The sequence below is a fragment of the Psammomys obesus genome, unplaced genomic scaffold (assembly GCF_907164565.1).
Source record: "Psammomys obesus unplaced genomic scaffold, mPsaObe1.curated_primary_1811, whole genome shotgun sequence".
Classification (NCBI taxonomy): Eukaryota; Metazoa; Chordata; class Mammalia; order Rodentia; family Muridae; genus Psammomys; species Psammomys obesus.
In genome coordinates this window covers 7,293,059-7,319,694 of record NW_026596962.1, presented here as the reverse complement: position 1 = coordinate 7,319,694, position 26,636 = coordinate 7,293,059, and the positions used below count along the sequence as shown (strand labels likewise).

The window sequence follows — 26,636 nt, the reverse complement described above, 5'->3', positions numbered from 1 at the left end:
TAATAATGAAGAAGGATCTCCAACTTGGACCTTCCTCTCACACCTCTACCTCCCAATGAATCAAACACTGTGGTGATTATGATCAAAGTCACTTTCCGGTTCTTGCTATTCTTCTTCTAAATATAGCTTATGCAGCACAACTGGGCTTAGGCAACCTGGAGAATTTATGTGGATATATGGAACTTCACACATCATCTTTTCCTGGGATTTTATTATACTGATGATTTTGAGAATTGTCTGTAACAATAGTTCATATACTTTCAAGGGTGTCAATTGCTCAATTGTGTATATAAATCATACTGTGTGCATTTGAGACCTTCATGAGTAATGCTATCACAGATGCTATAAAATGTACATATATTTTTCTCTTTGGTACATGATGCAGCAGAATTGCTAGCGTCTATGCAGTTTCTAGAGATGTCACAGATTTCCCTTTGCTGGGCATCTTCCAGGTTCACCATACAGACTCTCCACCGGGAGGACCGCCCACTTCCCCACCCCACTGTCCAGACTCTCCATCAGGAGGACCGCCCACTTCCCCACCCCACTGTCCAGACTCTCCATCAGGAGGACCGCCCACTGCCCCACCCCAGCCTGCTCTTCTTTTTCTGTTTGGTTAGGAATGAGCTGTCTTCTTGTGCTTCTACTTCAGATTACTCCAAATTCTAAGGACTTAGATATTCTTAAACTTACAACACATATGTAAATTTTTTCATAAGTGGCAATTCAAATACCCTGCCTTTTCTTGAACTTAGAATCGTTTTAGGATTTTTGCAGTCTTTACTTATTCTAGAAATGCTCAATATGAAGTCATGTGCACAGCAAAGACCTTATCAATGGTTTTACATTAATTTACTAGACTACTCATTCCTAACATAAAGTAAGTCCTCAGCTAATTAAATTCCTTCTTTTCTTATTCTGCTTTCGTGCTTGTGTTTTTCTAGTGTGAGGTCACTGACATAGCAATTAGTATCTGCTATTACTAAAGTTTCATTTACAAAGTCTTTGATATTTGTGTTATGAATTCACCCGAGTCTTCTGACTGAAACTGCATGACATCATTGTGAGAAGGTGAGCAACATGCTTTCAAAAGAGGTAATAGGACAGAACTGGCTTAGTGATCTCTTTCAGGAAACTTGAATTGGTCCCCAGCACCCGTATTGTGCAGCCCATATGGCTGTAACTACTCCAGCACCTGGGAGTTGGACATTCTCTTCTTGCCAGCATGTGTGCATACAAACATGCAGATACTTATATACACGTAAATAAAATAATAATTATTATTTTTATATGAATGTAAATTATTGTTTTTTTTTAATTTTTTATTAGTTACATTTTATTAACTCTGTACCGTCTGTATCCTGCTCCCTCATTCCCTCCCAAACTCTCTCTTCCTCCCTTCCTCATCTCCTCCCTGTCCCTTTCCAAGTCTACTGGTAGGGGAGGGCCTCCTCACCTTTCATCTGACTCTGGTTTATCAGGTATCTTCAGGACTGGCTGCAAAGTCCTCCTCTGTGGCCTAGCAGGACTGCTCCTCCCTTGGGGGATGGGGAGGTCAAAGCGCCTGCCATTGAGTTCCTGTCAGAAATAGTCCCTGTTCCCCTTACTATGGGAAACCAATTGGTTACTGAGCTACCACAGGCTACATCTGAGCAGAGGTTCTAGGTTATATCCATACATGGTCCTTGGTGGAATGTCAGTCTCAGAAAAGACCCCTGTGCCCAGATATATTTGGTCCTTGTGGAGCTCCTATCCTTTCCACGTCATACAAACTCCCCCTTCTTTTATTTGGTTCCCTGCACTCTGCTGAAGGTTTGGTTATGAGTCTTAGTATATGCTTTGATACACTGCTAGGTAGAGTCTTTCAAGGGCCCTCTCCTGTCCTGTTACTTGTTTTCTCCTACATCCAATGCACATCCCATTTGTCTTTCTAAGTGAGGATTGATCATTGTACCCTGCGTTCTCTTTCTTGCTTATCTTCTTTAGGTGTATAGATTTCATTATGTTTATCATATCTTATAGGTCTATATGAGTGAGTATATACCATGTGTGTCTTTTTCCTTCTGGGATACCTCACGCAGAATGATCTTTTCTAGATCCCACCATTTGTCTAAAAGAGCATAAATAAAAAAAAGAGAGAGCAGAAATTTTACTAAGCTAGCATTATAACACTTGTTTAAGCAATGATACTATGCTTTACATTTTAAAAAGGGAACCTGTAGGGATGCTCTTGCAAATACTGATTTCTTTAAGTGTTAGTCTAATTTTTATGCTTTTGTCAGTTTTTCTATTTAAAATGTGGAGACTACAAATATAAATGTTCAAAATTTCAGAAAATTTTATACATTTGGCTGAACTAACTTGTGACTTTGTTACACTCTACCTCTGATTGTACAGTTTCCCTCATTGGAAGGGAGTATAGGTACAATAGCATCTTTGTTATCATTTAACCTTTACCATGTTCCACCATTACTCAGAGTCTAATGACGTCACAAGGAGGAGAAGGCAAAATCCTTTCATAAGCCAATCCCACAACCGCAAATTTTCTCCCTTACTCTGCTTTCCCTGTGCATTTCTAGGATCTCTTTTAGCTCTTGGAGTAGTTGGAACAATCCCAATCCTCAGGCAAGATTCAAATCATCTAGCTTGGAATGAAGAAGGGTTCAATTTATTTAGAGCTATTGGAATTTCAAGCTGAAAAACAGAATTTAAGCCACCTTGCTATTATGCAAAGCTTTCTATTGACTGTCATCTGTTTTATGGCTTAAACAGAAGAGTGGTTGCAGATGACAATTTTTGTTTGTCAAAACTGTGATTGCTGGAGAAAAGCTTAAATCTTTTGAGAAAGAAAGGATCATACAGTATTGGGAAACAGTCCAGATTTAAAATGTGAATGCACAGACATTTCAGTTCAAAAGCTTGACTGTAGATATCCCTGGGATGCCACAACTCGAATTTAAGCTTGCCCTAATTATTGTCGTCGCATCTTGAATTTCTTCTTTTTAAACCATTAGGATATTTGCATATCAATGGTCTCATTAAAAAAAACCTCCTGTCTCTGTCCCTAGACCTAGGTATCACTCAATTCCTTGTGAGAGATGGTGAGCCTTTCCCACCAGGTCTGCTACTCACACCCCATTTCTGTATTGAAGTTCTTTCCACAATGCTTAGCTAAATAAATGCTTAGATAAATAAATGTATTTATTTATCAGTACCACCTGCCTGATAATTCAAGTTTAAGTTCCACAGAGCAAGAAATCTGATTAAAACAAGAGATATTTGGTTTTTGTCATCATTAGGCTCATTTTATGACTATATCTTTGAAATCTAGATCTCTCAAGATTTACCTGAAAGAACGGATGGATGGAAATATAGATGAAAAAAGAGTGGGTTTCTGGTAGTAAAACATGCATAAAAGCAATTAGATATAAATCAGTAGCAAGACTTACTTTCATATTAAACATAATAAATCTAAATCCGCCAGGTGATTAGACTTATTTATATATAATGGTTACTTTTCATACACACAAAATGACCTTCTGTGGAGGGACCTAGATCTTCCACTAGCAGATGGAAATTACTCATAGCATAATTTTGTTATACCTTATTTCAGAGTTGGCTTTACCTATTTGGGTTTTTTTTAATGTCAGTCAAATATTCAGTTTTGAATAACTGAATATTATATGTCAATGTACCACTTATGTGTGTGTTTGTGTGTATATGTGGAGGAAGAAAGAATCTTACTTTCAGGGTAAAATATAAAAAGAAGCCATTCAGATATGCCATTTTGTATACATTGAATCCCTAGAGAAATATTCTATGACTTCCTTTCTTACAGTAAACTGTCAACTTTAGCAATTTCTATACTCAGAAATTCTTCCAAGTACTGAAATCTTATTTTGACAGGCAAGATTCATTAGGTCAATGGCTTGTGATAGAGTTAAATCTATTAAATCTAATGTTGACTATGTTCAACTTGTGAATAAGTTCTTGCTAAATATCATAATTACAACTATAAACTAAAGCCAAAAATCTGCTATCTACTTTTTCCTGGTGAGTCTTAACTCGAAAAGGATGGCTTTGTATAAAATTACCTTAAATTAGTAAAAATGCTAAAGAAAAAAATGCCATGTGGTAAAAGATGTTTTCATCTGATGGATAGGGTGTGTAATTATGCCAAGCTGGCTGCCTGACTAAGGCATTGGAAACCAAAGAATGGACCAGCTGGAGATTAATGCGGCTTCTAGAGTTCTGGAAGGAAGGAGCATTTTCTATAAGGAGACCCTGAGGTTGCCTTTTAGCCAGGTTGCTGAGGCAACCAGCTTGTTTAGAATGGGTTTCTGAAAGAGAAAGGGGAATTCTCAGTTCTTAGATAGAAGGTTCAGTTTCAATATAGAAGGTGCAACATTCCCAAAACCAGGGCGGAGCTTGCAGGAATGTCAACTGGTAAGGAACAGACACTTGGCCGGGAGGCTGTCTCCAAGCAATACATTTTGTCATTAAGCAGCCCAAAGGAAAACTATATGACATTCAGATTCAAAGGAATAGAGCAACCCCCACCTTCCACAAAGGACTCACAAACATCATTCATTAATTGGTTCTCATTCCCTTGGAATGCAAAAACATTAAGTTGACTAATATATTCATGGGCTTCTCTTTCCTCTCCTCAAAGGTTTTAACACCTTCCATTTAAGCAAAATAAAACTTTTTCATAACATACTTTTTTCCCTCTTAGAAGTGATTTTCTAGTTCCCAGCACTCATTTTTGTTGTTCATATCAGGAAATTCTCCAGCATACACATTTATTTTTATTTTTATTTTTATTTTTTTATTTTTTTACCAAGGAATATTTTTATTCTTAAATTTATGCATGCATTTTCATTAAAATCTTGTAAAAGATATAAAATATTGATATTGGTTAATATAGGTAACAATTTTTTTAACTTTTATTAATTACACTTTATTCACTTTGTATCCCCCCATAAGCCCCTCCCTCCTCCCTTCCTAATCCCACCCTCCCACCCCCTTCTTCATGCATGCCCCTCCCTAAGTCCACTGATAGGGGAGGTCCTCCTCTCTTTCCTTCTGATCTTAGTCTATCAGATCTCATCAGGAGTGGCTGCATTGTCATCTTCTGTGGCCTGGTAAGGCTGCTCCCAGCTCAGGGGGAGGGGATCAAAGAGCAGGCCAATCAGATTATGTCAGAGGCAGTCCCTCTTCCCATTACTATGTAACCCACTTGGACACTAAACTGCCATGGATTACAACTGTGCAGGGGTTCTAGGTTATCTCCATGCATGGTACTTGGTAGGAGTATGAGTCTCTGGGAAGAGCCATGTGTTCAAATTTTCTGGTTCTGTTGCTCTCCTTGTGGAGTTCCTGTCCTCTCCAGATCATACTATTTCCCACTTCTTACATAAGATTCCATGCACTCTGCCCAATAGTTGGAAGACATCACAATCCTGAACATCTATGCCCCAAATACAAGGGCACCCACATTTATAAAAGAAACATTGATAAAACTTAAACCACACATAGATCCCCACACATTAATAGTGGGAAACTTCAACACCCCACTCTCAACAAAGGACAGGTCAACAAAACAAAAATTAAACAGAGAAACAATGTCTCTAACAGAGGTCATGAATCAAATGGTCCTAACAGACATTTACAGAATCTTACACCCAAACACAAAAGAATTTACCTTCTTCTCAGCATCTCATGGAACCTTCTCCAAAATGGACAATATAGTTGGTCACAAAGCAAACCTCAACAGATACAAAAAGATTGAAATAATCCCTTGTATCCTATCTGATCACCATGGAATAAAGTTGGACCTCAACAACAACAGAAATAGCAAAAAGCCTATATACACATGGAAACTGAACAACTTGCTACTAAATGACAGCTGGGTCAGGGAAGAAATAAAGAAATTAAAGACTTCCTAGAATTCAATGAAAATGAAGGCACAACATACCCAAACTTGTGGGACACAATGAAAGCAGTGCTAAAAGGAAAGTTCATAGCACTAAATGCCTTCAGGAAAAAATTCGAGACAACTCATTCAAGCAACTTAATGGCTCACCTAAAAACCCTAGAAAAAGAAGAAGCAGACACACCAAAAAAGAGTAGATGGTTGGAAATAATCAAACTCAGAGCTGAAATCAATCAATCAGCATACACTTTTAAAGCACCAGTTCTAGAGCCTACAGTACACTATTGTGGTACACTTACAAAAGCCACTTGAAAACATCGAAGGGAAGGTATCTCTTTTCCATTAGTTTTAGACTCTTATTTTGTAGGAGGCATTTAGGTCCTGACTCGTACTTAATTTTGCTTCACATTAATAACACAGGTGACACATGAAATGTATCTATAAAATGGTCTTAGTTATGATTTTCTCTTATTTAAATTCAAAGAATTTTGAAAAATTAAGACTAAAGGAGGAAGAAATCAACACATATTAAATTATTTTTTCAACTTTAAATATTTAAATAGAAATTATATTAAAATAATTACTCGATTAGACATTGTTTATTCATATTATTTTTCCAATATATGATGTTTTAATGACATTGCTGTCAGATATTTTTCAGCTTTTAGGTATCAAAAAAAATAAGACAAATAAATATTAAAGAATTTTGTAGAGAATAACTGACTAGTACACTTCAAAACTCTCAAGGTTATAAAAAAAATACAACAAAAAGTCTAAAAAATTGAGCAAATGTCCTCATTGTATGGTTGAGCATCTTTCAGACATATGCCTACGAGTGGTAGTGTGGATCTTGAGGTAGCAAATTCCTAATATTCTGAGAAAGTACAAGATTGATTTTCAAAATGGTTGTACAAGTTTACATTCCCAGGAGTAGTGGAGGAAGGTTCCTCTTTCTCCACATCCTGTCCAGCATGTATTGTCACTTGAGTTTTTAATCTTAGCCATTCTGATGGGTGTAAGATGTTCGTAGCAGCTTTATTCCTAATAGCCAGAATCTGGAAACAACCTAGATGTCCCTTAACTGAAGAATGGATACAGAAATTGTGATACATTTACACAATGGGATATTAAGCAAATAAAAACAAGAAAATCATGAAATGTGCAGGCAAATGGATGAAACTAGAAAAGATCATCCTGAGTGATGTATCCCAGAAGCAAAAAGATACACATGGTATATACTTACTTATAAGTGGATATTAGCCATATAATACAAGATAATCATACTAAACTCTATAGTACTAAAGAAGCTAAACAACAAAGGAAAGATGCTTAATCCTCATTCAGAAAGAAAAACAGTATAGACATCAAAGGTAGAGAGGACAGGGAACAGGACAGGAGTCTTCCACAGGGATCCTCTGAAAGACTCTTCCCAGAAGGATATTGAAGCAGATCTCATGGCCAAACTGGGCAGAGTCAGGAAATCTTATGGAAGAAGGAGCAGAATTCCTGTCATGGAGAAGACTGGAATTTTCTCTACAAGGAGACCAACAGAGCCAAAAAGTCTAAAGGGGGTCCTGCAGAGACTGATGCTCCAGTCAAGAACTATGCATGGAGAGGACCTAGACCCTTGCTCAAATGTAGCCCATGGACAGCTCAGACTCCTAGTGGTTTTTCTAGTAAGGGGAGCAGGGGCTGTCTCTGACATGGACTCAGTGGCCAGTTCTTTGACCACATTCCCCTGGGGGAGGCAGGGAGCTGCTCTGCCAGGCCACAGAAGTAGACAACGCAGCCAGTCCAGATGAGACCTGATAGGCTAGGGTCAAATAGAAGGGGAGGAGGTCCTTCTCCATCAGGGGCCTGGGGAAGGGGCATGGCAGGAAAAAAAGAGAGAGTTGGTGGGACTGGGAGATGAGGGAGGCAGCTACAGCCTGGTTACAAAGTGAAAAAAAATGTAATAAATAAAAATAAAAAAGAAGCACCTTCTAAGAAGAAAAAAAATGTTTAAGAAATTATCACTTATTGGAGTTTTGGAATGTGGACTTGGTTCCTGAAACAGAACAGGATAAGAAAAATAGAGTTACATTCTGGAAAAAAAAAAAAAGTTTTTCCTTAGCACTTTTACCAATTATTTTGGTATTTTGCCAATGTGAATATCATTATTTTGAAAACCATACAAAAGTTTTTTATGGTTTTAATATTAGAAATTGTGTTAAAAAGTGGAAACTTGAAGTGGTTGCTTGCCTCTGTTAATGATATAATAGCCAAAGGATAAAGACATTATATAAATAAGCAAATCTATTATCTTAATCACTTGTTCTACAATAATAATGAATGCTTTTTTCTTTTTTATTATTTTATTAATTTATTAAATTTATATCTCAGTCATAGGCCCCTCACTTCTCTCCTCCTAGTCCCATTCATCCTCTTTTTAAAATTATTGTCTTCATTTATTCTTTGAATTAAATTTTAATTTTTTATTTAATTAATTAATTTATTTATTTTATTTTTCTCATTGTTTTGATAAAATATCCAACCAAAGAAACTTAAAAGGAGGGCTTATTTCGTATGCTAGTTTGAGGGAAGAGTCTGTCATGGCAAGGAAGGTGTGAGAACAGCTGATCATGCTTTCTTTTCCCTGGTCAATTCCAAGGCTACTGTTGTTTCATGAAGCAGGAGATTCTACTTTCAGTCGTGCCTTTCTTAGCTACTTTTCTTATGCTCTGAAGAAATATCCGACTGAAGCTTCTTCAGGAAGGTAGGGTTTGTTTTGTCACACAGTGTGAGGGTACAGTCCATCACTGCAAGGAACCATAGCAGTAGGGGCATGAGATAGCTGGACACATCACATTACATACCCAATCAGGAAGCAGAGTGATCAGTCATGTGGTCAACTCACGTTCTTCTTCTCCTTCCTCTTCCTCCTCTTCCTCTGTTTCTTTTTTTCAGTTTAGGACTCTTTTCCCATGGCACTTCTATACAATGGCGTGCCAATCTCATTTTAGGAGTTGATATTCTCTTCTTAGTTAACATAATGTAGAAAATCTCTTATGGTCATGCCTGTAACTGTCTCTTTAGTGATAACAGATCCTCTAAATCAGTGGTTCTCAATTCATGGGTTGTGACCCCCAACCCCTGTGCAGGTCAAATGACCCTTTCATAAGCATCATCTAAGACCATCAGAAAACACAGGTATTTATGATTCATAACAGTAGCAAAGTTACATTATGAAGTAGCAACAAAAATAATTTTATGGTTGGGGTCACCACAACATAAGGAACTGTAATAAAAGATTGCAGCATGGTAAAGATTGAAAACCATTGCTCTAAATTCATGCTGTCAACAATCAACCAACCAACCGGTGCCATTCTCTGGGTGAATCCTCTCCCTCACCATGGTACCAACCTTTCCTGGAGCACAGGCTTCTCTGATTCAGTGTGTCAGAAATCAAACTTATGATTCTCTTCTTCTAAAAAGTGCCTTTCATTTTGCCTTTTGCTGGTTACTTAGAAGCATTGTTGTCACTTGAGATTTTGGTATTAGCCATTCTGATGGGTGTAAGGTGAAATCTCAGAGTCATTTGATTTGCATTTCCCTTATGGCTAGGGATGTGGAACAGTTCTTTAAGTGTTTCTCTGCCATTCTATATTCCTCTACACAGAATTCTCTGTTTAGCTCTGTGCCAAATTTTTTAGTTGAATTACTTGATTTGTTGCTTTTTAACTTCTTTAGTTCTTTATATATTCTGAATATCAACCCTCTGTCAGATATAGGGTTCGTAAAGATCCTTTCCCAGTCTATAGGCTGTCGTTTTGTTCTTTTGACAGTGTCCTTTGCTTTACAAAAGCTTTAGAATTTCATGAGGTCCCATTTATTAATTGATCTTAGAGTCTGTGCTGTTGGTGTTCTGTTCAGGAAGTTGTCTCCTGAGCCAATGAGTTCTAGGCTCTTCTTCCCCACTTTTTCTTCTAACCTATTTAGTATGTCTGGTTTTATGTTGAGGTCTTTGATCCACTTTGACTTTAGTTTTGTTCAGAGTGATAAATATGGATCTATTTGCATTTTTCTACATGTCAACATCTAGTTAAACCAGCACCATTTGTTGAAGATGCTGTCTTTTTTCCATTGTGTGGTTTTTGGCTTCTTTGTCAAAAATGAATTATCCATAGGGGTGTTGGTTTATTTCTGGGTCTTCAATTCAATTCCATTGATCCATCATTCTGTTTCTATGCCATTACCAGATAGTTTTTATTACTATTGCTCTATAATACAGAGTGAAAACAGGGATGGAGATATCTCCAGACAAAAAATTGTTGTACAGGATTGTTTTGGCAATTCTAGTTTTTGGTTTGTTTTTTTTTTTTCCATATGAAAAACAAAAGAATTTTTCTTTCAAGGTATTTTGGTATTTTGATGGGAATTGCATTGAGTCTGTAGATTGCTTTTGGCAGGACAGCCATCATCACTATGTTAATCCTACCAATCCTTGAGCATGGGAGATTTTTTCATCTTCTGTTATCTTCTTCAATTTCTTTCTTCAGAGACTTGAAGTTTCTTTTTTTGTTTTTGTTTTTTGTTTTTTTTCTGAACAGGTCTTTTGCTTGGTTGTTTAGAGTCACACTAAGGTACTTTATGCTATTAGTGGCTATTGTGAAGGGTGTTGTTTCCCTAATTTCTTTCTTGGCCCTTTTGTCTTTGGTATACAGGAGGGCTTCTAATTATTTTTTAAAATTAATGTTGTATCCAGCCACTTTTCTGAAGGTGTTTATCAGCTGAAGGAGTTCTCTGGTTGAATTTTTGTGTTTATGTGTACTATCATCATCTGCAAATAGTAATACTTTGACCTCCTCCTTTCAGATTTGTCTCCTTTGTTCTCCTTTATTTGTCTCATTGCTCTAGCTAGGACTTCAAGTACTCTGTTGAAGAAATATAGAGAGAGTGGACAGCTTTGCTTTGTCCCTGATTTCAATGGGATTGCTCTCAGTTTAGTTTGATGTTGGGTCATTCCTCTCCTCCTACTACCATTCTTCCTCTTTTTCATTTTTAATTAAGATATATTTATTTATTAATTTTACATACATGAGTGCTCTATCTGCTTGTACATCTGCATGCCAGAGGAGGGCATCAGATCCCAGTATAAACTGGTTGGGAGCCACCATGTGGTCACTGGGAATCACACTCAGGACCTCTGGAAGAGCAGGAAACAGTGCTCTTAACCACTGAGCCATTTCTCCAGCTGTAAGAATGAATGCATAAATAACACCACTTAGACTTTCTGCCTCATATTTAATTCACTTCTTAACCTATACAAACTTTAGTAACACAAAATGAATGTTGCGAAAGAAATCCATCTATGTGGATTTCTATGAATATTTTAAGTTTTTGGGTTTTTTTGTTTTTTTTAATATTTTTTTATTAATTACACTTTATTCATTTTGTATCCCCCATAAGCCCCTCCCTCCTCCCCTCCAGATCCCACCCTCCCTCCCGTTTCTGCATGCATGCCACTCCCCAAGTCCACTAATAGGGAAGGTTCTCCTCTCCTTCTTTCTGATCTTAGTCTATCAGTTCTCATCAAAAGTGGCTGCATTGTCCTCTACTGTGGCCTGGTAAGGCTGCTCCCCCCTCAGGGGGAGGTGATCAATGAGCAGGCCAATCAGATTATGTCAGAGGCAGTCCCTCTTCCCATTACTATGTAACCCACTTGGACACTGAACTGCCATGGGCTACATCTGTGCAGGAGTTCTAGGTTATCTCCATGAATAGTCCTTGGTTGGAGTATGAGTCTCTGGGAAGTTCCCTGTGTTCAAACTTTTTTGTTCTGTTGCTCTCCTTGTGGAGACCCTGTCCCCTCCAGGTCTTACTATTTCCTACTTCTTACATAAAATTCCATTCTCTCTGCCCATCAGTTGGCCATCAGGCTCAGCATCTGCTTTGACAGTCTGCAGGGCAGAGGCTTTCAGAGGCCCTCTGTGGCAGGTTCCTAGGTTGTTTCCTGTTTTCTTTTGGCTTTCAGAGGCCCTCTGTAGCAGGTTCCTAGGTTGTTTCCTATTTTCTTCTTCTTCTGATGTCCATCCTGTTTGCCTTTCAGGATGGGGATTGAACATTTTAGTTAGGGTCCTCTCTTTTGCTTAGTTTGTTTAGATGTACAGATTTCAGTGGGTTTATTCTATGTTGTATGTTTTGTTTTTTTATGATGATTACCAAGGTGTGAAGGTGCGAACAGTAAAGTGAAGAACAGTACAGGGGAAAACATTTCTTAGTATGAAAGAACAAAAATAGTTTCATGGATTTGCATCTCAGTTCCCTACAAAAAAAGATTCTTAATACATTCCTGAAAACCAGGAGAAGTGTTTGTAATCTATATATATCCCGGTTTGCACATAATATTTGTATTTGTTGCTTATGAACTGTTAAGTTTCTGTTCAGATTCATGGGAATGACTTTCACTTCTACAATATTTTACTTCAATTACTGTCGCAAGTACTGTCCTGTCATTGCAACAAGTAAAATATCACCTATTTATCTTTCATCTATTTCTCTATTTATATCTATCATCTATCTTCTATTTATATCTATTATTTACCTGTCTATCTAAGCTACCCACTATTGTCTATCATTTATCTCTCTTTCACTCATCTATCTTTACATTTATTTATGACATCTGTATTAATAAGCCTAAACTACCAAAATAACTTATTGCACATTAGGTGGCTTAAGCCAAAGAAACCCATTTTTTTTTCTCTGTTTGGCAAATTGCATATTTGAGAAGGGGTGCCCTTGTTGTTGAGATCTGGCGAGGCTTTTTCTCTGGCCTACAGCTATGGCTTCTCATTACGTGCTTGCATGCTTTCTGCTTTTCGAATAATAAGAAGACAGGAAGTGTGCTGGTCATGGCTGTTCTCACACACCAATGCTACCATCAAAACTAACCTCCATAAAACCATTTAACACTATTGTATCATCGCCAAATAGCATCACATTGGCTTGAGCCCATAAACTCTAGAAGGACCAAATTTAGTACCCAAACACCACCAATTTTTGATAGGAGGGTAGGTTACTTTTCAATTGAACTTTAAATATTTCCTGCAGATCTCTTACAATCTAAGCACTCGAGTTATGAAGTAGATGGACATGATATATGAATAGAAATTTAAAGTTGAAGATAAGCTTAAATACATTATTTGAGACAAGACATTTAATTATTATAAAAGCCTATCCTGAAAGTTGCTCTTAGATGTTACAGCACAGTGCTCTACATTTTAATACAACAGTTTGATTAAAGCTTAAATGAAATGACCTTTTAGTATAAAATTACTTCATGTTATGTCGAAGAGAGAGTAATTTTAAGAAGAGAATAAGCTTGAATTCTTTGTTCTTAGTGTACCTTGCTAAATGTAAACAGCACAATAATATTTGAGCCATCATGGAGCTAATATTTGTATTCTATGGAACATTAAAACACTTTTTGTTGATCAGTTATATATTAATTTATTTAACTATCAAAATTGTCTGAGACCTTTAAAACTGTATTTGTTCAAGTCAGTTTTTATAACAAAGAACAGGTAAAAATGAATGTTTTTCAAAAGTGTTAATCGAGGCTGGCCTAAGAACAATTTGTTTGATTTGTATGTGGCAGTTCTATGTTAGAAATTCTAACAGTGGGTTTAAATTAACATACTTAGCTTCTTGAATCATTAATTTTCCCTGGCTAATTTAAGGACACATACCTAGAGGGCTTATGTCTAAAATGTGAGTGTCTAACAAAAGGAAAAATTTAAATACATTTTGTTAAATCCAGACACCATGCTTGGGGAATCATTAATATATTTTCCATGTACTGTTTGAAAAGTTTAAATGATAAACTATTACAGAATATACGGATCTGACTATTTTGCTTGAATATATGTTCAAACTGGATCTCCTCGAGTTAAAAAAAAAAATGACATGGGCAGTTTCACCATGTGCAGCAGTAGCTAGTCTGTTAGATAAATCAACCTTACAGGGCGGCAGCACATTGTGGAGAATTTTCTGCACACTTTGGCCTATCTTGTTAAATTTCCCCTCAACTTCATGCATTATTCTTCCTTATTAGCTGAGCATCAAGTAATCTGCTGAGATTATGGGATGAGTAAATAATAGAGCTGTGTTATAAATATAAAAGCTTCACCAATTTCCTCCAATCTCTCTATCTCTTACATGTTAGTATTTTCCTGAGGTTTCATGCCTCCCTGAGGGACAACTGGAAGTATATGGTGTCCCAAGGGAGAGGGTGCCACAAACATTGGTAACTTGCCCATGCTCCAATAAATAGCCTCCCACCCATGCTGAGGAAAGAAACTAATTAAGCTTAATGAGTTTCACATTAAAAAAAAAAAAAGGACAAAAATAGAAGGTGGACTTGTTAGGAAGAAATGTTTCAACAGGAGAATGACACAGATGAGAAAGAGAAATCAATTGGATAAAAATGACTAAAATTCATTAATTAAAGCTGAGCTAATAATGTGCAATGACTCCATAATGTGTTATAATCATTAACACAATTTCAGTTTGAAAGTTGGATTAGTAAAGGTTCTACAAAGAATTACAGTGTCATGAGCTAAATATAATGTGTTAAAGAACAATAGTTTTAAAGAAATTGAGCAGTTCCTCATTTACCATTAAATGGCCACTAGCCCTTTGATAAGGAAGATACACCTAATGCCAGAGATGAGCAGACATGGTGTGTGTGGTTGAAGCTCAACACCATGATGTAGTTTCCAAGACTACAGCAGAAGATCTAAGCAAAACAGCAGGAGCAGTGGAAGTGTGTGTTCACGTTGCTATTCTATGGGCTTTTAGTGGGAAAGTTTTGTGGTTGCTTTCAGAGTGCTTTTTAATATGAAAAATACTATCTTTCAATGAGCAAGAAACAATGTTCATGGGAATAATTTGAATGAATTACACCGTCTCTCTTTTACTAGCAGAAAAAAAAAAAGATTGTGACAACTGTGTACTTTGAATAAAGACTCAGAATAGAAACACAGTGACTAAGATTTCTGAAACTGCCTTTGATGAAATCTCTCCTTATGCTAAATTTAGAAATAAAAAAGCTGTGGCCATTTTGAATTACCAAGAATGTTCAATTACTAGAAAGGAAAAAATGCATTTTACTTCTTTGCTTTTCAATATATCTATGGAGACCAAGTAGTATATTATATAGTAAAAAGGAGATGTCACCTAAAAGTTTGGTATTGGCTGTTTCTATAAAATAAAAACATGGTCTAAAAACAATAAATTCAGCTTACATAATTAATGGTCATTTTAAAAGCTAAAAACCAAAGATTCAGAAGGATATGTATTCCAGCCTTGACCTGTCTTATAAAATCATTATGAAATGAAAATAACTGTACCTGTTTAAAATAGTACTTATCAGGATTAATGTGTAAATAAAATTTAAAATATATTGTATAGAACTTAACAAATATTAACTATACTCTTCTTACTACAACACTGTAAAACAAGGGAGTCAGATGTGCCCAAAATAAAACTGTTTGCTAAGTTATGTTATGCCCATTTGTTGAAAATTCTGAAGTTGTGTAAGATAATTATGAATATTATTTTTTATTCAAATTTAGAAAGCTAACAGTAGGTACCTATTTCACTTATCAAAGCAGTGGTTTTATGAAATGAAAAATTACCATCTTGCATTCAGATGATGATTAAAAGCAACAAACTGACACATTGGATTTTACATGATACATTATGTTTTTAAATTTTGCTGAACTTTTTATTAGTCATACACTTCCTCTTTAAAAAGGTTCTCTGTGAAGTAAATGGAGTTTTACAAATGCATTCCTAATGGATTAGTTGAATAGACAAAGCCTCAAGTGCCAGTAAACTCATAGCAAATGATGGATAATCAGATTCCTTTATTTGCTTTCAGATTTTCAGACGATGCTGGTTGGTTTTTAAGAAGGCTTCTAGCAAGGGACCCAGAAGGCTAGAAAAATTTCCAGATGAAAAGGCAGCTTATTTCAGGAACTTTCACAAGGTAAGTCACATACACAGAGGTCCCTGGGGAACAACTGGGCTCTTGACAACTTGTGGAGACATCTCTTTGATGGATGAAATCTACAGAGGGAAAAATTCATGGCCAGGATAAAGTGCTCCTGTTTCAAAAATTCAAACGTTATTTTTCTTCCTTATCTTAATCATCTGCTGTAAATCCCATTGCTATACCTCTGCAAAGCAAAAGGCTCATTTTTATGGCAACTTTGCAAAATGAGATGAGTCATAACTCAACCCGATTCTTTCAAAAGTGCTGAGTGTACACTCTTCCTCTGTTCAGGTTAATTGTGCATTTGCTCCTCTGATTTAAACTATGGGCAGTATTTAGGAAATAACATTTATCAGACAAGCTATAGTGATGTTAATGACACTGTTAAAATGGCTAGGACTGGCTGTTTACTCAGCACATTAACAAAAAAAAAATGATCGTCAAGTATGCTGATAGGTGGGTGCTGTATAAATTCAAGGAATAAAATATCAGTTTTCTAATTACTAAAATTTGACCTCCAAGCATTCATAGACATATGGTATGAGCTTATCTTTGGTGATAATTTCAACTTATTCTATGAAGAACTGTGGAATTATATAGCCTGCTTATCAATGCCTGAATAAGTTTAATACATTCTGATTCCTCAATAGCAGCTTACTCAGTACTTAGAGAGAATTAGTTACCTCAGATGATATAACAAATTTGTTGTATTTCATTTTACTTGGTACTCAATTTTATTTTATCCTATTCTCTTAATTGTGTGCTATTTGATATTAATACACTATAATTCAACCATAAAATAAATAGCAATCATATAGATTGTCTTTCTGATTAGATAGTGCAAAACCAGAGTTGCTATAAATAATAATTTGAGATAGGATATCATGAAATGGCCAACATATTTCTGCCTGTTTTGGTCATAGAAGAAAGTATACACATTTAAAAAATTTTACTGGTATCATGACTCATGACGATCAGTTATGTTCTTAAATAATTTTAAAGCAGACTTATGAAGAATTACCAAGCAGTGAAATAACTATAAAGTCATGATGCTAATTTTTATGCTTTTAGAAAGAGCCTTACTATTTATCCCAGGTAGGCCTCCAAGGCATGGCAATCTTACTGTTTCAGGTTTTCAACTGCAAGTCATAGACATGTGTTTTCATTCCCAACTCACATTTTCTTTACAAGAAAAATTGTGGAAGTCTAAACACATTCTGTTTCATGAAATCCTAGTCAGAACTACGAATGGTGGTTTTAAAAACATATCCCCCATATTCTTGGGCTTTTGCATACCTGGCCCCAACTGGAGGCACTGTTGTGGGAGTTGCGTCCTTTTTAATGAAAATGGTGCCCACCATGATGATAATGGACTAAACCTAAAACTTTGTTACAGCCCTAACTAAATGCTGCTTTCTTTATAAGAGTTGCCATGGTCATGTTGTCTCTTCACAGCAACAGAAACCCTAAGACAGAATTAGTGAGTATGGCCTTGTTGGAAGAGATATGGCATTGGGCACAGGCTTTGAGAGTTTAGACTTACACCGTTTCCAGCTCACTTTTTCTGCTTTTTGCTTGGAATTCAAGACGTAAGCTTTAGTTTCTGTCTCTATCACCATGTCTCTGTTCTGTTATGATGGGCTCTAAACCCTCTGGATCGATAAACCCAAATAAACTCTTTATTCTACAAGAAATACGGTACTTTATCAAACCATTAGAAAAGTGACTAGTGCAACCTGCCTACTCAGCAGTGCCACTTCGTAACTAAAACTCTCTAGCCAGTACAAGCTTTTTCTCCCAAATAAAAGGTAAAATGATTAAGAAAACATTATTTTATGTTTGAACTTAGCCATATTTTATGTAAAAATGCATTTGCTCTAGGATTTCAACTGCTTATTTAGACTGTAATTTGAATGCAAATACATATTGGATGTCTGCTTTATTCTATTCATGGCTGGGAATGTCAGGTTGAATAAGAAAAGGCCATTGTCCTCCCAAAAGCTTAAATATTACTGCAGACAAAATGTATATACACATAATATAGCAAGGAGAGTAAGAGAACTATGCATTTTCCTTAATTTGGAATTCAAGTAAATCTTTTAGCAAAGATGACACCAGAATAATGAAAGTTGTAGTAGCAATGTCTCTAACACTTATTGCAAAGCGGTCATCACTAAAAGGTTGTATAAATCAGTTCTCCTTTCTGCTCACTTATCTTCTTTTTTTTTTTTTTTTACTTGTTTATTATTCTTATGGTCTCTTGTTTTTAATATTATTGTTACATATATATATATAACTAAATGCTGAGTTCATTTAGTGTTGCTCATATGTATTCCTGATTAAGGATAAACTTTCTGGGTTGTTCCTGAAGCAGACTGAGTCCTTCTCTCTTAGCAGCCATTAATTGCCCATAATTGTTCATCTGGGGTGGAACCTTGTTTTATTTTTGAGAATAAGTTTTACTATACAGCCAAGGCTGATTGTGAATTTAGGATCCTCTCAATTCAGATATTCAGGAGCTGGAATTACAGTCATGAATCACCTCACCTGAGACTTCACATTTTATATAATCTGATTTTTCCAACTTTAATCTCTTTTTATACTACAATGACAATCACATGTTCTTTATAGGAATTCTCAAGGATAGAGAACATGCTTGTTGTGATGTGTCTTGGAAACTGCTCATGAAATCTGTTATTTCAGTCTGACCTAGAATTCAAACTTATATTGTTATTATTACCTGACTTTCTAGACTTTGTTATGTACATAGTATTATTCTCTAAACTAGGAATACAGTGGTAAAGAAAAATTATGAAATATTACATCTGTTTACCACTGTACCTTCTAGTTTTCAATCACCTATTACTAATGACTCAGTATATGTAATAGGTCATTTTTCACTTTCTCATGACTGTATTATGAAGACTAAAGGTTTTATTACTATAAATTTTTCTTTAGTGCATAGACAAGGCTGACCCACAATTTTATCAACTGGAGACGTTCATCACAAATTTGTCTCACGTTTGACTGACTGGAAGCTGAAATGAGGAGATGTGGCTCATGCTGATCAGAGGAATGATTAGAACACAGCTCCTCGGTGCTAAGTTAGGGTCCATTTTCCTGAGGCTATGTTCCCACTCCATTGCTCAGTTTGGTTTTATTTGAACTACAGTGCTTGATGCTCCTGCTCAGCCACCTGATTATCTCACAGCCACACTCTTATATTCATTTTTTCTTCTTGTTATAGTACTAACTAACTCAAAAACAATTATATCTGCCCTTTTTCCCCTGTTAAACACCCATTTAGCTTTCATTATTCTACAATATTTTTATCACTCAAATACAGTAAGTTGTCCAAGTTCTTAAAATCATAATACCTTTAAGCAATGGAATTGTGCACATTTTACTATCAGCTTTAGTGTACTATGCATTTTTACAGGGTAACATGAGCAAATTGCATCTTTGTCTCAGAGTAATCACTATTGGGCACCCACCTGATCACAGAATCACAACTGACCCAATTTCTATGTAGTGGACATCATTTTATAGATGCTATCACATACTCTTAGTACAATATATATTCCTGAGACCACTGTGTCTAGTGTGAAAATAGGCAATATTTCATGAGATGATACAAACAGATGTTGTTACCCACACAGCGGGACAACAGAGGTACGCCACCTCCATCCCTGCTGTGACGTATGAAGGAGGTAAGACACACAACTCACTCAGGAATGTTCAGGAGGGCTTGCTCTGTCCTTGCAAAGCAATGACTGCCATGTAATCCCAGAGATGCAGAGGTAGAAAAGGAAGATCTTAGGGTCTCCCTGGCTAGCCTGCCTACTCCAACTACCCAGCCGCAGGTTTCAATGTGAGACTCTCTCCCGGAAGAGATGGAAGGGCTCTTGAGGAACAACCCTGAAGAGAGCCGACATCTGCCTACACATAAATGTGCACCACATGAGTGTGCACTGCACACTTGACTCCAGAATAAACACACGTATTGGCTTAGACCTTAAACGTTAAGACGTAATAACCAATTACTGTTTTAAAATTTTGCAACGTAGGGAAGAAAAACATTATAAATAGTTAACTATAATGAATTTGGATTCACAGATGGCAACAGTTAATTCCACCCCTGGTAATTAGAAGTTAATAGGGAATACCTGCATATCACTGTGTTTCTACAGAGCAAAATGATGGAGAAAGTGCCTTATATGGAGGAAAGTGTGTGGATGTGAGCAATAAAATTTACATTCTCATTAGATTAGGAGAGTTTGATTAGATTAGTGAAGCTAAACCTTCAAGGAAGATCTGGCACATGAAAAGATTAGCACAGACTGAGGAGCATAAAGCCTTTGCACAGAAGTTGAGGTTATATCATGTAAGCTACAGAGAGGTTTGGAAAAGCTAAAAATGTCTTCTAATTTTCTCATGTGTTCCTTTTCTTAATTCTTAAGTTTTTTAAACTAGAAAATAGCTGTTTTAACTTTCTCTAAAAGCCACAATCATGTTTAATAGCAATAAATTGAAATAATGAATTAAGTGAGCAAAATGTTTCTAACCTAACTAAATAGTTACTAAAAATAAGCCACGGATACAACTATTTCTTTCTTTCTTTCTTTTTTTTTTTTTTTTTTTTATCAATTTTAACTGTGTGCTATGCCCTGTCCAAAATAGACTTACAAGTATTAATGGTCTGTCTCATTTAGACATTTGACATGTTTACTATAAGAGAGATCTTGCTGTACAAATGAATTTTATATGAAACAGTTGTAAAATAGTATATACTTTTTAAACTTAATAGAAAAAATTTGAATTTCAAATTACTAGCTACTGAAGGATGTTATTAAAAATGCATTATCCACTGAGACAGTGGCTGTATATAATTGTCATAACAGATATTGAAAACAAATTTATCCTGGATGAACACTGAACAAGAACAATTTACATAATACCAGTTAATCTTCTAATATCATATTAGAAGTACATATATATTAGAAGTGCTCCTAACTGCTGAACCAACTTTCCAACCCCCAAAGATTTATTTTTATTTTGTACATGTTGGTGTTTTGCTTGTATGTATGTCTGTTGATCAATTGAGTGTCTGGTAACTATGGAAGCCAGAAGAGTGTGTTGAATCACTTGGACCTAGAGTTACAGATGGTTGTAAGCCTCCATATGGGAACTGAATCAAGGTCCTCTGCAAGAACAATCAGTGTTCTTAACCACTTAGCCATTTCTCCGGTGCCAGGGCAACTTGTTATAATATCCTCTGTAAGGACTTTGCAGCCAGCCCTGAAGATACCTGATAAAACAGGGTCAAATGAAAGGGGAGGAGGTCCTCCCCTATCAGTGGACTTGGAAAGGGGCAGGGAGGAGACCAGGGAGGGAGTGCGGGGTTGGGGAGGGAATGAGGGAGTGGGATACAGCTGGGACACAGAGTTAACAAAATGTAACTAAAAAGAAAAATAAAATTAAAAAAATAATATCCTCTGTAAAAGAAAAAATAGCCTAATTTCCTTCTGTACATGCAAATAATATCCTAGCATAAAAAGTGAGAAGACTGTGCCAATAGGACAATAAAGTAACAAGGTCACATTGCTCATTTCTGCTTCAGAGGATATGATACCTGTAAGAAACCAAGGAAACAATTCGTGTCAGTTGTACAAAAATTTCTGACACCAGTTTGGATAACAAAGGTAGCTTGTAACATCAACAGAGTCATTTTTCTTGATAAATCAGATACATAAAAAAATATTCAGGACCACAATTCTGTTTAGACATTGTTTTCATCATCCCTGAAGTACTTTTAAATTTCACGGATTAGATCCAATGTCTTTAATTGCCATTTCAGAATATTCTGAGTGTTTTGGGCTCTGAAAATGATCTCTGTTTTATCCATCAGTTACATCAACCTAATTGTGCAATAGCATGCATAGACAGCAGATAAAATGTTGTGTCCCAGAGAGTACATGATTCTTCGCCTTTGTGAAATGATTGAATATCCATCCATAGTCTACAACTGGAGAATACATCAGTGGGAATATGTTCTTGAATAGTACTTTCTACCTCCCTATAAATACCCACTTAGCATATTTTATTTATGAAATAAAAGTACACTGCATTTATATTAATAGCTTTACTATTTGAATTTGCTGAAGTTAATAACCCCATATAAAACAATAGTAAAATTTCATTGACCTTTGAACAATTCTTGTTGTAATCAGAAGCAACAAAATACATTTAATGACTAGAAAATGGGTCCTTTTTAGAGTACTATAAACCTTGAGACTCAGTGAAACACATTGAGTGGCTAGCAGATGTTTGTATTCTTTTTTCCAAATGAATATGAACTTTATTAAAGCTACATACAATAAGAACAGTTATGAAATAAACAGGAAAACCATGTAAAAGTTACATTCAAAATATTCAACTCATTTGTATTGCAACCTTGAAGAAAATACTATCTATCCTATCTAGGCTAGTCTAAAATTTTGTAACTAAGTCATTCTCTATCATCTGTTGTATCCATCAACTTAGAAAAGATCCTTCTATAAATAAATGTGTTGGTATTTTGATGGGAGTTGCATTGAACCTGTAGATTGGTACATAATTATATTCTTGTGTACATTTTAAATTTAAAGTTATTACTTTTAATTATGTATATGTGCACATGAATGCAAGCACTCACCCTCACAGAAGCCAGAGATAGCATATCCTCCTGGAACTGGTGTTACAGGTGAAGCAATCCCAGCTGATGTGGATCCTGGGAACCAAACTTGAGTCCTCTGGAGGAACAGACAGTATACTGAGCCATCACTCCTAATTCCAGTCTTGTGTCTGTCCAACATTTGCTAGAACATTTTACAGCATGACTTTATAGAGATGTCATTTTTTTAATGCTTCCCATTCTTGTTTTTATTCCTAAAATAGGTCAAATGGCAGCAATCTTGGTCACATCATAGCAGTTTTTTGTTCAAAGTAAAAAAAAACATGCCCTAAACTTTGAACTTGGCTATTTAATGAGTAATCCTATGAGAAATCCTATTTCTGTCAATAAGAACCAGTATCTATAAAATAATAATCAACATAATAAGCTCAAACATAAGCCATGTATTTTGTGAAGGCCTCATGAAAACCGCATAGTCTAAGGTCACAGATCATAGAAAGACAGAAAAGTATTTTGCCAAACAGTGTTTGATCTTTTTGAAGACTGTGAATTTGATAATTCTATTCAAGAGAAAGTATGCTACTCAAGATAGTCTTCCCAGTGTTCTTGGGCTTGGCTTTTCAGATTGCTGTCAAGCCCCATATGATATTACTTTTTTGGTCCATCTGAACACAACCAAACTATAAGTAAAAGCAGTTATTGGGTCTGAACAAGGCAAACAGAGTGGTGCCATTCCTGCTGGAGCATCATCCAGTCCTCATCCTGATCTTTGAATAACCCATTCTGCAGGTGTATGTCCCCCACTCTTAGTAACCAGCTCCCAATTAAGGAGAGTGCACTAGCTCAATGGCAGGTCAGCCTTGCTCTTGACCCCATCAAATATCAGCAGCTTTGTTTTCCAAAAGCAGCTTTATAGTTTGTCACCTTGTCACTGCCTTTCCCCCAGGACTGCAGCACTGACAAAGCTTGTTGACAGGGAGGTCTCACCTGAGCAGATATCCACCTTGCCTGTGCCTGTGCATCAGTAACTGACTCAGGCTCTGGGGACATCACATGACAGAACTGCAGGGAGATTTTGCTAAAAAAATCAAAGAAAAATAAATGCAATGCTTTAAGGAGACACAAAGCAAAGAGAGATGTGTCCCTTGTTGGGGTATATATAAGATTTTCATGACTGTCTTTTAAATTTTATTTATTTTTTATAAATTACACTTGATTCACTTTGTATCCCAGGTGTAGCCCTCTCCCTCATCCTTTCCCCATCTCACCCTTCCTACCTCATGTCCTCCCATGCTCCTCACCAAGTACCCTGATAGGGGAGGTCATCCTCCTTTTCCATCTGACCTTAGCCTGTCATGTCTCATAAGGACTGGCTGCATTGTCTTACTCTGTGGCCTGGCAAGGTTGCTGCTCCTCCCTCAGGAGGTGGGGATCAAAGAGCTCTAAGATCAATAATCAATAAATGGGACCTTATGAAACTGAAAAGCTTCTGTAAAGCACTGTAAAGCTTCTGTAAAACACTGTCATCAGAACAAAATGACAGCCTGCAGACTGGTAAAGAATCTTCACCAACTCTTTATCTGACAGAGAGCTAATATATAGAATTTATAAAGAACTCAAGAAGTTAAAAAGCAACAAATCAAGTAATCCAATTAAAATATGGGGCACAGAGCTAAACGAAGAATTCTCAATAGAGGAATATTGAATGGCAGAGAAACACTTTAAAGAAATGCTCAGCATCCTTAGTCATCAGGGAAATGCAGATCAAAATGACCCTGATATTTCACCTTACATCAATCAGAATGGCTAATATCAAAAACTAAAGTGACAACACATGCTGGAGAAGTTGTGGAGAAAGGGTAACCCTCCTCCATTGCAGGTGGGAATGTAAACTTGTGCAACCACTTTGGAAATCAATCTGGTGGTTTCTCAGACAATTAGGAATGGAGCTACTTCAAGATCCAGCTATACCACTCCTAGGCATATATCCAAAATATGCTCAAGTATACAAGGACATTTGCTCAACCATGTTCATAGCAGGTTCATTTTTAATAGCCAGAATCTGGAAACAACCCAGACGTCCCTTAACGGAGGAATGGATACAGAAATTGTGGTACATTTACACAATGGACTACAACTCAGCTATTGAAAATAAGGAAATCATGAAATTTGCAGGCAAATGGTGGGAACTAGAAAATCTCATCCTAAGTGAGGTATCCCAGAAGCAAAAAGACACACATTTATACTCATTTATAATCAGATATTTAGAAATATAATATAGGATAAACATACTAAAATCTGTACACCTTAAGGAAGATAAGCAAGAAGGAGGACCATGGGTAAGATGATCAATCCTCACTAAGGAAGGTAAATGGGATGGACATTGGAAGAAGGAGAAAACAGGGAAGAGGACAGGAGCCTACCACAGAGGGCCTCTGAAAGACTCTTCCCTGCAGGGCATCAAAGTAGATGCTGAGACCCATAGCCAAACTTTGGTCAGAGTGCAGGGAATCTTCTGAAAGAAAGGGGAGATAGAAAGATCTGGAAGGTCAGGAGCTCCACAAGGAGAGCAACAGAACCAAGAAATCTGGGCAAAAGGGTCTTTTCTGAGACTGATACTCCATCCAAGGTGTTGAATGTGGTGTATGAATAGTAAATTAACAAGGAAAAGTTGTTATGTGCTCCCTAAAGAGAAAGCATACTTTCAGTATTTTCAGCTTGTGATTGGTGAATACTCAGAAGCAGAACACAGGGACATTGAGATCCGGTTTTTAGTTAATGTCATATCTAACATTACCACATCCATAATGACTCATTTCTAGATTTTTATCATAAATGTGGTATAGTACCTGAAATATTTCATGTTGACCAAATATATCACAGATAAATATTGTGTTTACTGGTACTGAATGTGCTGGAATATTTATAAAGTAATGAGTCAGAGCACGTGATGTCTGTCACAAGTGCTGTAAGAATGGAATTTCACTGATTTTTTTTTTTTTTGGAACACATTCGTTTTTATCTGAGAAAAAGAGTTCAGTTTAAAGAAAGATACTAGGAAACTGATGCAAACAAAGTTGTTGAAAAGGCAACAATAATATTTCAATGGAAATTTTGTCAGGAAGTTATTGAAGCATGTGAAGTAAGAAGTGTGTTAATCACTTCACTGTGTGAATTGATGCAAATATTAAAATTATTATTATGAAAGTTTGGGAATCAAATATAGACACAATGACATTTATTAACTGAAATAATAATTATAATGAGAAGAAATAATAAAACTCCCATACATTCTTATTGCAAAATAATGTTTTCTAACCTAACAAAAGTTTATAAAACTTATAAACTTTTATTATTTTATATTATTTTCAGGAAATAAAAACATTTTCTTAATTGAAAAAATCATTAAAGATTAGTAAATTACAAGAATAGTATTTATTGAAAAAATGAATGATAAGAATATGATTTATCTGTTAACTTAAATCTTTTTTAATCTAAAAATGAACATTCTTAGTTTTTTTTTAAGAGGCAATTAAGTTTATCATGAGAGATTTTAAGCACTTAGGTGGATAGATATCTTCTCTTGTAATGAAGTGGATTTCTAAGAGCTGCTTTTTAGTAATTTTAATAATTATACTTGTCGCAAGATGGCGGCGCCAGGAGGACTCTCATTCTGAGCAGCAGCAGCAGGATCAGCACAGTGACCAGCAATCAGAACTCACGGCCATAAAACACAGTCATTGTGTTTCCCAGGTGAGAGGATACCCCACAGTGGGGGATTCAATCAGCATTTAACTCACCCAGCTAAACCGCAGAAGAGATCCCAGTTCTGCCAGATGCTTGGCTGCCAGCCTCCAGCCCCAGCCCCAGCCCAGAGCCACAAGCCAATGTCTCTGGTCATGGTCCCAGACTTAACCATGCGCACCACACTATCAGAGACTGGAATTTTCAGTCGAGAGATAACCCCACGGTACAGGAAACGATTGGGACTG

At 36.3% G+C, this 26,636-nt stretch overlaps 1 protein-coding gene across 1 annotated transcript in view; it reads left to right on the top strand.

Moving 5' to 3' along the window:
* The first annotated feature begins 402 nt into the window (after positions 1 to 402).
* Dok6 (docking protein 6) overlaps positions 403 to 26,636 on the top strand; it is a 337,303-nt gene continuing 311,069 nt past the window's right edge. Inside the window, exons 1-2 of the mRNA XM_055598745.1 lie at positions 403 to 615; positions 15,858 to 15,965. Of these exons, the coding sequence (XP_055454720.1) occupies positions 403 to 615; positions 15,858 to 15,965 (321 nt within the window). The remainder of the gene's footprint in view (positions 616 to 15,857; positions 15,966 to 26,636) is intronic.